Source organism: Adelges cooleyi, unplaced genomic scaffold, assembly GCF_023614345.1.
Source record: "Adelges cooleyi isolate 19-005CV unplaced genomic scaffold, UGA_ACOO_1.1 ACOO_flye_CR_arks_rails_tigmint_CR_PRNA_25, whole genome shotgun sequence".
Classification (NCBI taxonomy): Eukaryota; Metazoa; Arthropoda; class Insecta; order Hemiptera; family Adelgidae; genus Adelges; species Adelges cooleyi.
Genome location: NW_026095915.1, coordinates 1,330,929 through 1,347,602, shown reverse-complemented (window position 1 = coordinate 1,347,602; position 16,674 = coordinate 1,330,929). Strand labels below are relative to the sequence as shown.

The window sequence follows — 16,674 nt, the reverse complement described above, 5'->3', positions numbered from 1 at the left end:
AATAATCAACTAGAATTTAAAAAAGTGACCATCCGGAATTGCTAAGTATTTAGCAATTAATATGTAATATAACATCTACAATTCTACATACTTATAATATACTGTGCTAAATTTAATTAAAATTAGTTTAAAACGTTTTTAAAAAAAAACGATGTTTTTAAAATGTTTAAACAAAAAAAAAAACTGTTTTTTTTTTTTGTTTTGTCGCGACTCTGCCTATTGCTCTGTTATTGCTTTTCCATAATAATACTGTAACGGTATTGACTATTGGCGGTGTAATATTGTGATTTGGTCACCCCGAATAAATTGTTGTATTATTATCGTCGGTTGGCCCGCGCGGTTCCCGAGGGGTTTTCTGGACGCCGAGAGTGGGCAATGCACGCAATGCACGTTGGGTACCTTTATTATTATTATTAGATATACAACACACACACACACACCGCGGTACTACTACTGCACACGTGCACCGCCGGGGATAAAGACCAGTTCTTCCTAGCCTGTTCCGTTTTGGCCGACCGGCGACCGCGCGCGCCAGTGTGCTCCCGCACGTACCCGGTGACGTTACACCCGTCCGCCTTGTCGAATCCGCCTCTCCGCCGAAAAACGTGCGCGTGTGCTGTGTTTTGGTTTTTTTTTTTTTTTTTATCGATAATATACATTTTATTAGGTATATATTTAACTAAACGGTCTAAATAATATTATAAATATTAAAAAAAAAATTAGTAATTTTATTGTGTGTGTGTGTTTGTGCGCGACCGCCAGTTTGGTTTGTTCTTATTTTTTTTGTCGTAGTTTTAATTTTTTACCGACATTAACACTTATCTTAATAATTATTATTATTATCACTGCCGGTAACGCACCACCGTCGGGTTACACGATAATAATACAAGGTACCTACCATGTCGGTTCGGGTCCGCGACAAAGGATAACACACACGCAGCTTTTGCCAAAGGCAGCGTAGGTATATTACCGGCTGTATAATAATTTTTGTGCTTACCGACAATGGTCGACGTGCAAATGCTGGAAAGACTGACCAAAGACGACAACAAACGGGACAGGTGAGTCGTGTCCAAGACACTATTAATATTACTCGATGTTAACCTCTGGAAGGTACCCAATAATGATATCATTGTGTTGGTTTTGTGGTAATTGGTGTGAGAATAGATAACAATGTTATTGTCGTCACAGGGAAAGCGCCACGTGGGATTAGAATGCATTTGAAACGCTTCGGATAGGATGCTAAACACAGATATATTTTAATACAACTAGATAGCCGACTAAGAATTAATGTTGAAGTCTACCTGACTATTTTTCTTATCGAAGACCCCGTTGTTTACATTATGACTAACGACAATGAAGAATTATAATAATATAAAAAATTATCATAGTAAAATTAATTTTAAGAAATTCCAACATCAGTATAATCGACTTGCTATAGTAATAATAACATTATGATAATAAGTATGTTTTAAATTGTACAAAATTCATAATTTTTTTTTTAAACTAAAATATCAGTTCCAAAGAAATACTTTAAATTTATTTACCGATTTACGAATACAACTTGAAACGACTAACATAAAAATAGAGACTTTGGTAATTAAAACATAGGAATATTACAAATGATGTGTATAAGTATAAAAAAATTGAAACCACTAAAATTAAAATTAAAAATTTGGTATAAAAAAAAACATTGGAATAATAGAAATGAAATTGTCGCCATCTAAATTTCCAATACTATAAACAAGGTGTTTTTTGATAAGATATATCTGTGATGCTAAATTAATTATTTTTATGTGGAGCTGAGATGGTATTTGGAGAAAACTCTATTATTATTATTTTTTTTAAGTCCTTGGCCATAAGGTTTGAAAATTCGGCCAAAGGTAGGTCTAGAATAATATGGGGCTATAATATGTACAATTTTCTTATAAATAATCCATTGTTTTTTTATTAAGGAAACCCAAATAAAAGAGGGGTACTAGCACTTTGACTTGGTTTCTTTGTTGCTGTGCGTGAGTGAATATCAACAGTCAACAGGTGTATTGTATTATTGTTAATTAAGACATATGGGTATAAACAAAGGCGATAAACTATCATAGACTGCCGTGTCCACACTAATATACTCAAATTATAATTTCAAACACATTTTCTCGCACATTCAATATTGTGATAGTAATTATTAAATAAATTGTATTTAAAAAAAAAAACCTCACTTTTTTTGTTGCTGCAAAACCGAAACGCACATTTTGCACTGTTTAGACTTTGATCATACAAATCGATTCAAAGGGTAAGGTTAGGTTTTGCGATGGATCTAAATAAAGGGTTTGGTCAAATTGGTTTATTTTTTTTAGACCAATTTGACCATAATCATCATACATAACCTTTAAAACTATTTTATTTTTTTAGTTCATAAAAAATGTGTTATCCCTGACAATTATTCGATAACGCCAATATTAACCATCGAGTATTTTCTCTAAATATCACAAATATATTAGAAGTATTAAACTGTAATTATGTAAACAAATTATTTTATTTATTTATTTTTTTTTTTTGGTCGGTTACACAAACCTAATTACCGCTATTGGTAAATCCGATTCACTTCCTTAATTCACACACACACACACACACGAGTTATATTATATTATAATATTAATATAAATTGTGTTAAACTATATAATCGTGTGTGATGGTAACGGTAGTTTGACACGTTAGTGCGTTTTATTTATTTATTTTTCCCACACGGTCCATTCCAAAACTATTGTTGTTTTAATATTTTGTTGTACACATAAGAGCTTAAGTAGGATTTATCAAAACAGCACGTCATACGCACACTTTAAGTGTGTTAACAAATTGGCGGTTTCGTTATTTAGGTCGTTCTCGCAACCTAAGTGAATTTTCTCGACTATCTAACTGTGTTAATTGAGTTTTTTTTTGTTTTATTCAAAGTAGCCATTAAGTCGTTGCTACATTTTTTTTTATTGATAGATTAAAATATAAAAAAAAATTAAGCGATTACCGTCCAGGCTTGTCGCGCGCAGTTATCAATACAAACATAGGTCATTTCTTAATAGTGTAGTATTTTTTGTCTTCTAATATTTGCAATGTGTTATAACGGAAAGATAAAATATAACAAAATAAAAAGAACCGTAAAAAAATATAAATATTTGCTGATTACAATATTTTTATTACTAGTTTTTTTTATCATCTGTACCCAAGGATGATGATATGAATAATATTAGTATGATTATTATCCGTCTGATATTGCGTTTGACAAGAAAGATGTTTAGTCTGGAAACGTCATCTCGGTTTGGAACCTGTTCGGCCAAAGTGAACCGAAACCTTTTTGACTACTTCAATTATTGTTACACTAAACCAGTAATAAAAAATATTTGGGAATCATTATTCTAATTTTAAAAACTGAATGAAATATATGCGTTACCATTTGAGTTTCAAAAGTTGCTATAAAAAAAAACTGAGTTGGGAGGAGAGTAAAAACTAAAAAAAATGTGAAAAATTGAGATCACATTGTACAAAAATAACATGGAAAAAATATATTGAGTAGTTCACGGTTGGTTGACCACCCTGTAGATATATATAAATATATACTAGTCGTATATGTTTTGTAAATGTATTAGATATATTATATGAAATTTATGTGAAATATTGTTTTAAAAAATAACTACTTAAAATATATTTAAGTAGTATATTTGAAATTTATTCTAATCATTTTTTTATTCGAATAATTAAATTAGAAATTATTGGAATAACTTCTAATAGAATAATTGGATTGAAAATTATTTCTTAGAATAAATATAATTCGAATAATTAATTTAAAAACTATTCGAATAAAAATGAATTTTTGAAATTATATTCGCCACAAATACACAATTATAAAAACATTTACAAACTATTTAAAAAATTATTCGAATAACTTTTATTTGAATAATGCGTTATCTAGATGATTATTTAGATGTAGTTTTATTCGAATAATTCACACAACTCTGGTTATAGGGCGACCGCTAAGTGAGATCATTATTCACTTCACAGTATTATAATTTTTCAACGTGTAATCACTATCACACATTAAAGTGATTTAACCTTTACGTCCAATTAAGTTTAATAAAAGTACACTGTGTTGTTTATTATTTTTTTATTAATATTAAAACGTATAATGGGTAAACACAGTTTCCAAATTTATAAAGTGTTTTTAAATATTGCTAAATAAAAGTGTTATGTCATAAAAAATATTACAAATTGAAAATGAGAAAAAAAAATGGATTTCAGTGAAATATTTAATATGTTTTTTTATTTAATTATATTACAAGACAAAAAAATAATAATAATAATAAAATTTGAAATATTTTATACAATTTTCAAACACTAAACAAATGTATCAAAAGTTGTAAAAATTAGAAGAATTTAAATTTTCAAGTCTAAATCGTAGTTGTGTATCCGACTTTTTCTTTAGTAATATTTTCCAATAATTGTGTGACGGCCGTTTTTTTTTTTTTTAAAGAGTTTTTTTTTTTTTTTTGTTTACTCAAACACTTATTTTAGTCTACGTGTAGGTATGGTAAACGGTGCATTGCCACGTTGATACGTTTTATTATTTGCTATCCACCTGTCAATATAATATTACAATTTTCTTAAACAAAAAAAAATGTCTACCTACAAGTGGGATATAGTTGTTATTTTCTCGGTCGATTGATCCACCCGGTAAACGTGTAGGTAACGATTGTTTAATTAGCCGTGATTATGACTTTTCCCTCGACGCCGACGGCGTAGGCAAAGCCCAACTTGTAGAAGCAACTGTCGAAAATGTCGTTGACGAACGAGTCGATTGCGTTTTGTACGTGTGCCAGTAACGTCGTCTCTTCCGGTACCAGCCGGTGGCTTTTTTTGTACAGGAAATCGTCGTAGAACTTCTGTGCACTCATCGCCGGGCGTTTCTGGACGAAACAATGCCGGTGGGCGAACTGATACATGAACTGTTCGTATGTTTGCGTGATGTGTGCGCTTATGTTTTTTACCTCTTGATCGATCACCAGCAGGTCGTCGCCGTGCGCGGACATGTTAGCCGACGTTCTCGGTCCCACGGTGGCAGTGTACTCGGCCAACATTCGCATGCCGACCATCACGCTGGGCTTGCGTTGCCGTTGCCGGCCCAGCGAGTACACAAAGTCCAGCGCGTCTCGCATGCATTTGAACCTGGGCGACGCGCTGTGCAGCTTGACCAGCAGCGAACGGACACAGGGCAGGTACCCGCGGTGCGAAGGGTCGGCCGCTCTTTGGTGCCGGCAAACCCATATGAACCGTTGCACGAGCGTCTTGTACTGGCGGACGATCTCGCCGTACTTGCACATCAGCACGGTCCAGATCTCCTTGTATCTGTCGATCGCGGTGGACTCGTCGATCGGCGGCACTCCGGCTCCCAGCATTGCCGACACGGGATCCGAGATGGCCGTGCAAGAATTGATTAAGATTTTCACGTCGCGCATGCCGTCCGCCCAACCCCGGTGACGCATCAACGTGTTTAAATTGTTAGCCAGTTCCGGTTTTTGCGATTCGTCTACACTGTCAACGTCGAAGCACAGCACAGCGACGGCACAAACTACTAGTATCGACGCAATCGACGTTGGCCACCAATGCATTGTCGTGGCGAGCAGTAAAATCACACAAAAGACAAAACGCGGTGGCACGATTCGACGAAAAACTCCAACTAAACAAGAGCCACGGCAGACAGTGTTGAAATATTTGATTAAAATTTTCTAATAACTCAATTATTGTTTAAACACCTTTTTTTTATTAATATAAACGCACTTTTGACACGTGAACTCGTGTATGCGTGTGTTTAACACGATACCGTTAAAATAACTCGTCGGTAACGTGCGATTAATAACCGAAGGTCTGCAAACATTTGTTAAAAAAAAAAAAAAGACATCTATCGTCTGTACTGAGAAGTTATTGCGTTATTATAATGTGTTTTGTGTTCTCGATAGATAACTTTGACGCTGCTCGAATTGGAAGAATAAAAGAAGTGGGACGTTTTTACTTAAAAAAAAAATATCACTTGTTATCAGTTTTGGCCGAAAAAGGCGCGAGTCCTTATGGTGATTTATCGCTCCAGAAAAATAATACCTAACTTAACTAATCGGTAGTCTTTTTGGCATCTGAACTCGATGTGAAACTAATTGTTTATCTTTAACCACCGTCATCAACACAATTCCGGTAGAAGCTGTAATCAGAGTTGCGCATCAGTGCATCATTCGAATATAACATTATCTAAAAAATCATCTAGATTCTAGATGATGCATTATCCAAGTAAAAGTTATTCGAAAAAAAGTAATTTTTATTCGAATGAAGGTTTTTTCGAATAATTTCAATTTTAATCGTATAACAATTATTCGAATAATTTTCAAAATAATTCTACGAATTGTTCATATTTTATTCGAATAAATTGAAAACAAATTATTCGAATAAGGATTTCGCACAACTCTGGCTTGAACACCAGTGACACTGCTACGGTTCGTGGAAAACATATTGTAATATGGGTCGTTGTATACTTACAGTAGAAAAATATATATTTTTTTTTTCCAGAATTCATTCCGGTTTCGACGAACCCATTATAATTACTACAAGTAAAGCAGTCGGACCAAAAATAAAATGTATATATATATATATATATTATCCCAAATCAAATACACCGTTGTTGTCCATAATATTATATTATTATTGAGGCCTGTTGTAGCTGTTCTTATTTTACACGTCGTACCGTTTGGCTTAATTTCCTTTTAAATGGTTCGAAACAAAATCGTTGTGCCACCGTTGAACGCGTTCCAGTTCTGAAGTCGAGACCGGATTCTTTTCATATTTTTGTTTTCGACGACAGCGTGGTGCAATCGGGCCCATAACAGCTGTTAATAATAATTACAATGTTTTACTATTGTAATTTTACAGCGTTGTTGTTTATTTAATACATATTTAATTACTATTTACCATTATACCATCGAATCGGCGTGAGGTCGTAGGTATCAGTTCACCTGTACCTAGGTGTTTTGTTTTTAGAAAAACAAGTACCAAAATAATCTTTCAAAAATTGTCTCCCAGTATTATGTTTCGGGTCAACTCTCCAGCAGCCAGATGCAACTTCGATCATATCGAACACACACACCAGCACCGGCAGTACTGAAGTTTTATTGTTATTATGTCATATAATAAAAAATATATTATAATAACCGGCCGGCGCATCCTCTTTTTCCGGGTCGCCGAACAGATAAAATCGGTATTTTATTGTGCATACAACATGTCTATACTATTATTATTATAATACCTAAATGATATGTATACACACACACACACACACATACAAAAAGGCTGATTTATTGTCTGCGTGTCAGATAACGTTTCCACGTAGATTAAAAATATTGTGTTTTAATTTAGTTTTTCAATTGAAAATCAAATACTACAGTATATAGTTGCATGGAAACGACGCACTATATGTTATTTTATTTAACCTCCATTAGTTATCAGTAGCACCAAATCCATTTAAATTGTCCGCACTCGGCTAGGGCTGTGAGTTTAGGTTAGATTAGGTTAGGTTAGGTTAGGTTAGGTTAGGTTAGGTGAACGCGGGGCAGAAGTCGCAATTACAGTTATTAAGTTGTCGGTTAGTAGTTATTAGTTGTTAAGGAAATGTATTTTCTTTTGAGAGCATGTCCTTCCTACGGACCAAATAAAAGTGTAAATCGATTTAGTCAACAAACAATGGCGACCACCTCAAGTATTTCCTAAGGCTTAGTACGGGGTGGTTGTCGATTAAAAAAAAAAATGGTTTGGTTAGGTTGGGTTAATGTGTAAGTTCAGCAACGAGTCCGGTGCAAGTACACGGTAGTCAAATTCGGTCAGACGGGTTTTTAGCTATCACCATCAACCCAATTCCGGTAGCAGCTGTAATCAGAGTTGCATCAGTGCATCATTCGAATATGACATTACCGAAATAATCATCTAGATGATAAGTTATTATCCAAGTAAAAGTTATTCGAATAATTTGAAAAATAATTTTTTATTCGAATGAAAGATTATTGGAATAATTTCAAATTTATTTATTCGTATAAAAATTACAAACCAGTGAATACTATTATGTGAAATTGTTGGACATTGTGCATCTGCATAGTATGCATTTAAATATTTCAAACTAGTATTTTGTACAGTTTTTTGGTTTTGTTTTTTTTTTTTTACTACAAACCGAATCTTTTGTATAAGAACTTATAAATTCCACCGACAACCTGTAGGGGTTTTCTCGCCGATTCCCAATATGGTTGTGGTTTTTAATGTAGTACATTTTCAAATGTAATTATAATTTTCACAGACAACAAAGTTGTTTATTCGCGACCGAATAAAATTAAATCGACCAAATATTTTGTTATTAAATAAAAAAATTAAAAAAACGTGGACAACGTTAGATGTCAATAATTCAGTCGGTTCCATTATAGTTGGTATGTCCGTGAGTGCATCACCCGGTCGATATATTATTTATTTTTTTTTTTTTGTTGTATTGATAAAGTCGTTTTGTCGTCGCACCACCACAAGAAAATGACCAAAGTACCTACTTGAGTAACGATTGAGTACACTCACGTATATTTTGTGTTTTGAAAAAAGAGAAATCCCAATCAAATCCATGCACGTCCGTTTGCCGGCGACAGCGTAACCGAGCAAATCGAATCTGTTCGTTCACCAGACATGTGCTGGATTTGTTTGTGTATTATTTTTATTCTCGTGCTCGTCGTCAGCCCTATACAATTGCAATCGTTATCATTGCAATCGTTTGCGCGGTGTAATTATACCCCTCGCCCCTCTTTAAGCCGGATCATTAGGCCGGAAACATATTCGGCCGGTTGCACTTAGCTAAAACTAATAACAGCCGATCCAAAATGCTTGGGAACCAATCAAGTAAACCTAACCATACCATAGTTTATACAGTTTCAAGTGAATATTCGATATTTTTATTCAACTTCAGTTATAGGAGGAACAATTGATTCGACAAAAGTTGCAATTTTCAGTTTAACCGTAACCTTAAGAAACGATTGAAGTTTAAAAATCAGGTGTTATGAGAACCTGCCCCCATAACGTTCCGTCAAGTGTTAACATCACACTTTAATATCTATTCTCTATGATAATATTGTGCACATCTCAGTGTAGTTACAGTTATTTTACCCAACGAATTTCTCAAGTGGCTACACTGTTAATTGCAACTCTTGTCGAACCAATACTTTGATGGAACATGGTTTTCGGTAGTCTGTTCTGGTTCGAGCTAGATTTTGGCACTGAGTTATTTAACACATTTAATATTTGTTCAATTTTTGCGTCGAAAGAAAGTTTTAAAAAATAAAAATAATTAATAATAGTAAAAACTGGACCATACACGAAGGAACGTTGTCTAATAAAGCTTATCTATGGAAATAGATAACGCCATGTCCGCCATCTTGATAAACGGACAGTGCTGGTAGGTATAGGGAAATTTTCCTTAAATCTGCGCCTATTTCTCAATATGTCTAATCGTTTTTTTTTTTGGGTAAACTCTAAAGAATAAACCTCCTGTGCTAAAAGTATATTGGCCGACAAATGGGGGGGTAGTATTGTACTGTTTATTGGTGTGTTGTTTTTTCTCCCCGTCTATACTATACCGCACAATACGTTTTCATTATACCTATTATTTTGTATTAATCGCGTACCACCGTACCGGCAAAAATGTAATAAGGTTGATCCGATTAAAAAACCACCGCCGTCGCCAAAACCGTCCTTTTTACGGACGACCCCCCGGTCGAAGGGTGTGCGCTGTATGATTGTGAATAATAATATGTTATTTATCATATTCCGGGGTGGGCAGGGGGCAAGGAGGGTAGGTAGGTATGTCGGTAGGCCTTATTAAACAAAAAAAATACGGACGAAGGAGGAGATGCCGGGCGGTAGCAGGAAAAACAGGACGAGCCGGAGAACGCGTGCCCCGAGGCGGTTTCGGTTTTCACCTGACAGTATATTATATTGTGTTACATTATGTAGGTACCTACATTATAAACGTGTATAGGTTATAATATCATGCGGTAACGGGTGGATAATAGTATGGGATATTGGCGTGTGTGCTGTGTTGCCTTGGCGGAGGGGAAATGTGGCGGAGAGCGCGTGCTGTGTGCTGCTGCTGTTGTTAAGTGGTCGGCTGATGTCGATGAGTTTTTCTGTAATATGAATTATTGCGTTTAGGTGGCAAGTCTATTAATAATATTATTATTTTTGATTTTTTTTTTTTTTTCGGGGGGAAATCTCTAGCGACCGGACTAATTTGATTCGCCAACGCGCGCATATGTGCCCCAACAGGAACAGCCGAACCGCGTGGGCTTCGGACGTCGGTCCGCGATTCCCACAGCGTCGGGGAAATAAATCTTTCTTAAATAAAAATATATATATATATTTCCGGGCCAATCGATATTAAAAAATCCGATTACGATCGACGAGATTAATGGGGGGCGGAAAAAAAAAAGAGAAAACGGTTAATAAACGGTTAAATTCCGCGTTTTTCGAATGACCGCATATTAGTTCCGGTTCCGGCCGGACGTTGTGTGTGTGTGTATGAAATAATATTAATATCATATATTTTTCTCGGACCGCGAGATTCACCCAACTCAATGTATTATGGAACGCGTATTGTCTATAGTCAGAGTTGCCCATTTTTTATTCGGATAACAAATAATTTATTCGAACAATTATCTCTATTCGATAAAATCTAAGATGATTTATTTGAATAATTCTTATATTTGACAAAATCTATAATGATTTATTCGAATAATTTTTTTATTCGACCAAATCTATAATGGTTTATTCGAAGAATTCTTATATTCGACAAAATCTATAATGATTAATTCGAAAAAAATATCTAAATGTCCAATTCTGCCTACAGTCGGTTGCTTATGAAACTGTCCACTTGTGATCAGTTATTGTTTTGTCTATGGTATTTATTGTTTTTTCTATGATTTATCAAACATATGACTGAGTTATCTTCATGTCATTATCACCTAACCTAACATTTTAACATATTGCATCATGGAAAAGTAAAGTAGCATTTTTTACTTTCTACAAAATTTGTACACAGAATGGCTGCCTCCCAGGTGCCAGGCATTTTTCATTCTGGCTACGCGTTCCATACTATATTGAGTTCAGTGGTGAGATTGCACGAGCCTCTAGTGCTGATACGATATTAAATTAATAATTAATGCACTCCTATCGGGTCGGCCGATGGACCGAAAAAAATGCGAAACGCGCACTGTGGGTAATTCGTCGCGCTCATCCACGGCTATAGAATAGGTAATAATAATGTGTATATGCATATGTGTTGTGTACATTATAATCGTATGCATAAGGCAAACGGGTTGTTTATACACATCGTCGTTATTATGGCCCGCGCATTATTTATTACATAGGTGAAACGTCCGATGAACAGTTAGTAGCCCCGAGCTGTGGTAATTTAGGGTGTAAATAAATATTATCGTGATGACGTCATCGTCGAAGATCCAAAGAGAATTTTCACAAACCGGCATAATACAATACACAAACAACATGCTAATACTTCAGGTAAGGACGCCCAACACTTAAAACGGATCTAATATTTGACTACCTGGTTTCTTTCAATTCCCTAATTCCGGTAGCAAACTTAAGTCCATTGCAATCGAACTTGGCCAGCCTAACCTAAACCCATCCACGGGACGTACGACACTCGTATTCTGTGACCGACCGAACAGAAGGGTCTCTGCTAAAACCCAGAGAACTAGTAGATAACTTTTTGACATTTTCATGCCTTTACTTTGTCTCTTGGCACACAACCGGAAAAATCGACAGTTTTTACAACGTTACCAAAAAACCTAACGAAAATATACATCCTAATACCTTTTTTATATCCTTATATCCTTCTATATCCTTCTATATCCTTATATATATATATATATCACATGAATATGTCTCCCGTGGTTGCGGACTCGTACGCAAGCGGTCGACCTCAAGCTCATCTCCATCTCCAACTCCATTGATATTTTTAATAGATTCTGTCTCGGCAGTCCAAACCTGGAATATCGGTAATTAACTTGCCAGATTCAACTCCTTACGGTAGGACAACGCCATACATAGATCATCGATCATAATTTGTCATCTTCGTAAATCATTATTTCGGACTCAGATCCATTTCGTATTCGTTGAATCTTCGTTAGGTTAATTCTTATAAAAAGATCTAGGAGTATGACCGTTATTATGATATGTCATAATGTCGATGGCACAATTATTATCATATATTGCCGGCTGCAGTTATGTCTTTATTCTGTTTCGTGGAACTAAATAATCACATGTCAAGACGATTATAATAATAATGTACGATGCACGGGGAAAAAAATCATAGTCACAGTTATACATAATTCAAGTAGGTGTAAACGTCTGAATCTGAGCTATCAAGATTGGGTTCTGGAAACACACTGAACGATTCATTTACAAATTTCACTCATCGTAAAGTGCTGCTTAAGCCGTAATCTTGTTAAAAAAGGTCGAAGACTCAATTGCCAAGTAGAGTAGTTGATCCTAGACTGTCCATCGATTGATCAATTTCGCTATTAGATTGTCTGAAAAAGCACAATCAATTCGTGAGTCCTAAAATGTTCACAAATATGATCCACTGTTGACTCTGTTCCTTCGAGTTTAGAGTTCCATAGGTGGAGATCGTTTTTGGATAATTTTAAGGGCCGGATTATGATCGTGCCGTTGGACTGACCGTTTCCGTTCAAGGCAGTTGGACCCACACCGCGGTGTGGTGTTTATTATTCAAATTTCGCATGATCCGAGAGATGTAATTACGACGGTGACCTGACGGAAGGGGACGCGGACAAAGAATATGGAAAACGATTATTATTCCCTCGGCATCCGTCAACGACGCTAACTCGATAGGATATTTTCCCCGTGCCCGGCGGTAGTGGACAGGTGTGTTTTGAGAGAAAAAAAACTTCAAGTCACAGTTGGTCGCCAAAAAGGGGTTGCCGAGAGAGCAATCATCATCCCCCTTTCGCGTGTATCGGCATTGTACACACACACACACACACACACACACACCTCGCACACATAAAGGTACTATATGTAAAGCCAGGACGTTTGTTCTCTTCTTTCTCTTTGGACTGGCGCGCGATTCTGTGTACATGCGCGCACACGGTTCTTATTGTCTGTGCACATGTGCATGGGCTCTACAAAGAAAAACGGTCATCGACCTCCCGCTAGCTTTCAGAGGCGTTCTACAAGTGTTAAAAACTAACCACCCATGACCGTTACAAGCGCGATGTGTGACGCAACAGCCCGCGGACCATCGTCTCCCTCACCCCCCCCCCCCCAAGTCGAAGACTTGTATGATACGCTCACACGCATAGAGGGTGGAATTATTTCCATAGATATAACGTTGTGAAGTAACGGCTTAGACTATTTCACAACCTCGAGGGGCTCGAATCCCACCGACTGATATCAACCAAACGCGGGAACTTGTTGCGAAAACTTGAGGGAGCTTCAGACTGTCCATAGAGGAACGTGCACTCCTAACCCTATTAGGCCACTGTTTCACATATTATCTGCACTTGCCAGACTGTGCCTGATCGCGTAAGGAATTATAGCATTATTTTGTGTTTCAAAGACAAACGAGAACTGAAATTACACAGTCGCTACGAAAATTGCAGATTGCTGGAGGACTGGTCGAGTCCAACATGATACCACGTTTGGAAATTTGTTAAACAAAGTCGCTCTTGGGAATACTGATTTCAGGTCCACCAGATTTCCACCAGATCCACACAGCATGCACGTTTCACAAACAATGTAAACGGTAATTCTTTAACAAACTAACAACTGTTTGTTATCATATTTTCACTATTTATGTTGGCACAAACAATGTAGGTAAAACCATTGTGGTGTCTATTTCTCTGATTCCTCGAACCTCGAAACTCTCTCTCTCTGCGCAATCTATATTTAAGTTGGTATATTGGAATTCCTCCAAATCATTGTAATTCTAGAAACAAGGTTTTTGATTCGCGTGACAAATACAGCGTTGACCGATGGTTAAGTTAGATATCCCACACATCTTATCACAATAAAGATGCACAATACATCAATCGTCTTAATCCGACGGTCCCACTCAAAATCCAATAGTAATAAAGTACCGGCGGCGGTTTCAGTGATTATTGTGTTTGACATTTTCCGGCACCATTTTCCGCCTGTATATTATTTATATATTCGGTTATCCCAAAGAGATTTTGACAACGCATTTGAAGCTACGTCCCGAGATCGGATCGAATATTATAATACCGTGATTAAGTGACGGATCTGTCAATTACCCGTCGAGCAGCAGCGGTACGAGAAAAATGTATTAAATAAAAAAGCTTCAGGTTTTTTTTTTTGTGCTTCACAATAATTGTCATTGTGTGAAAATATTGTTGCTGCATAACGAGCTATATTATTATTAATACTATTATTACTACAATGCACTCGGTCGGTCCGAATTGTATCGAAAACGCACTGTGCGTGACTTAACCAAAAAAATCGACCTCGGCCTTAAGTCAAGCCGGAGTGTACACGAGTTCAGTCGCACACAACGTCCGTACACGTTCTTAGTTAGCTGTCAGTGGTCGTTGACTGTTGGCTGTGTAAACCTAGGTTTCCATTGAAGCTTTTTTTAATCACATTGGAATACCGGGTCCAGCGAAGACAGGCGGTGACGGTTCTCGTCTCCGAAACAATCACAGTGTATTATATTAGTACTATGACTATTATGTAATCGACTATAGTGTATTGAATGACCATTGTGAAACGGCACTTTACAAGAATGGCGAGTGCACGAACAACTCTACTATTCTGTTTTAGCAGTCTGGTGTCGTTAAGGTTTGTTTTTAACGCGTCAACGCGAACCGGTTGCCGTTAAAAGGTTTTTCCTATCCAGGGCTACGACTGCCACCCCTTAGTGGGAGAGGGGCGAGGGGAGGGTACCCGATGCCACAGTGGTCCAAGATTATAAGAACCCCCGTAAAATCGATATTTTGTTTATAATAACATGTATTTCAGCTGATTAATATCTGCTAATCTGCTATCGAAGAGCAATTATTATTATAGTCTAAAACGTTGACAGTATGGACAGCAAAAAAAAAAAAAAACCTGGCCCGGGTACTCTTACTTCTAGTCAGGCAGCACACGGTGGAACTGAACTGAAAGGATTTTTTCCACATAACAGAGCTGAATTTAATGTGTTCTGTTTGAATACCAAAGTTATGAATTGGTAATTGGATATACACTAAGGAAATACAATGTGTTGGTGGCCACCACCACTGTCGGGTCGTCAGGTTGTTTGCGTGGGGTTTAGGCAAAACTCGTGTTTTGTTTCATGTATTATTAGAATGTTTTTTTATTGGCTTTTTATTTGCAGACGCCTACTTGCATGGTACACGGTTTATGCTAATACAAACAACAAACACTTATAGCCATTTATTGATATTATTGTTAGGCACAATATAGTCGTGGTCGTTGTATTTATTATTGTTTTGTAACTCTCGGTTATTATGTAATCCGCCCGACAAGTGTCAAAGACCATGCTCGATAAGGCTGTACACAAACGCGCAGCCGGATTGGCGACCATTGAAACGATTACAATAGTAATTTAGCCAAAGTCACAGTTTGTTCGCTGATCCGTCATAATCTAATGGATTTTTATTTTTACAACTATTTATGTGCTTATTTCAACCAGTTGAGTGCATTGAGTACCGAAAATGGTGACCAAAGCGTCAGACGTTATAAATAGATGGACTCTAAATAATTGTTGAAAATCATAAATATATTGAACTACTGTAGTTGTCGGTCGAAGGTTAAACAATATTACAAATTAAATATTCAACTGAAGTGTATTTTTTTTATGCTCGATAGCTATATTATAATATACCATTTATATATATATATATATACCAACAGATTAGCTATTTAATTTAATTTTGTATTTTACTGTATAAGTTACTGTAGAATACTGACTGCCTAACTGGGTGGTTTTTCAATGTACACACAATAAATTCCAACAGGACAGGTAAAAGTCACAAAGGGTTAACCCCCCCCGGGGTTTACAGTTAAATTATGTGTCGCCGTTGTGCAATTCGATATGTCTTAATGAAAAAAAAAAAATCGCCTATCAATTGACAGGTCGACATGTATATTATTTTGATTATTGTTTGAACGTCGTTTGCTGTTTAATTAATGCAAATATATTATTATACGGCTTCCGTTAAGGCGGTTGAATTTTTGAATTCTATTTCTTATTTATTTCTTTATCGTTTTGACAGCGCGCAAAGTAGACAATAATCGTTTTCTAATATCAAAATAAAAGACTTCCGTTTTATAACGGGACAATATAATGTATATTATGGTAATATTGTCTCAATTCGTTTAACCGGTTATTAGTATTAAACGTCTTTTTCAATGGTAATATGCTAAAGCTTTTTGTTTTTAGTGCACTATAAAGTTTTAGATGAACTCATTAGAGTGAGTATCTACCACACTAGTCGTGATTTTAGCATATTAATTACTGTTATCATTGTTCTTCTTGTGAAAACATTAAATCTTTAAATTTTTAACAAAAAC

General features: G+C 36.0%; 1 protein-coding gene across 1 annotated transcript in view; it reads left to right on the top strand.

Annotated features, from left to right (window-relative positions):
- Positions 1 to 695: 695 nt before the first annotated feature.
- LOC126837507 (rap1 GTPase-activating protein 1) overlaps positions 696 to 16,674 on the top strand; it is a 120,878-nt gene continuing 104,899 nt past the window's right edge. The window contains exon 1 of the mRNA XM_050571427.1: positions 696 to 1,058. Coding sequence (XP_050427384.1) covers positions 1,003 to 1,058 — 56 coding nt within the window. The 5' untranslated portion in view covers positions 696 to 1,002. The remainder of the gene's footprint in view (positions 1,059 to 16,674) is intronic.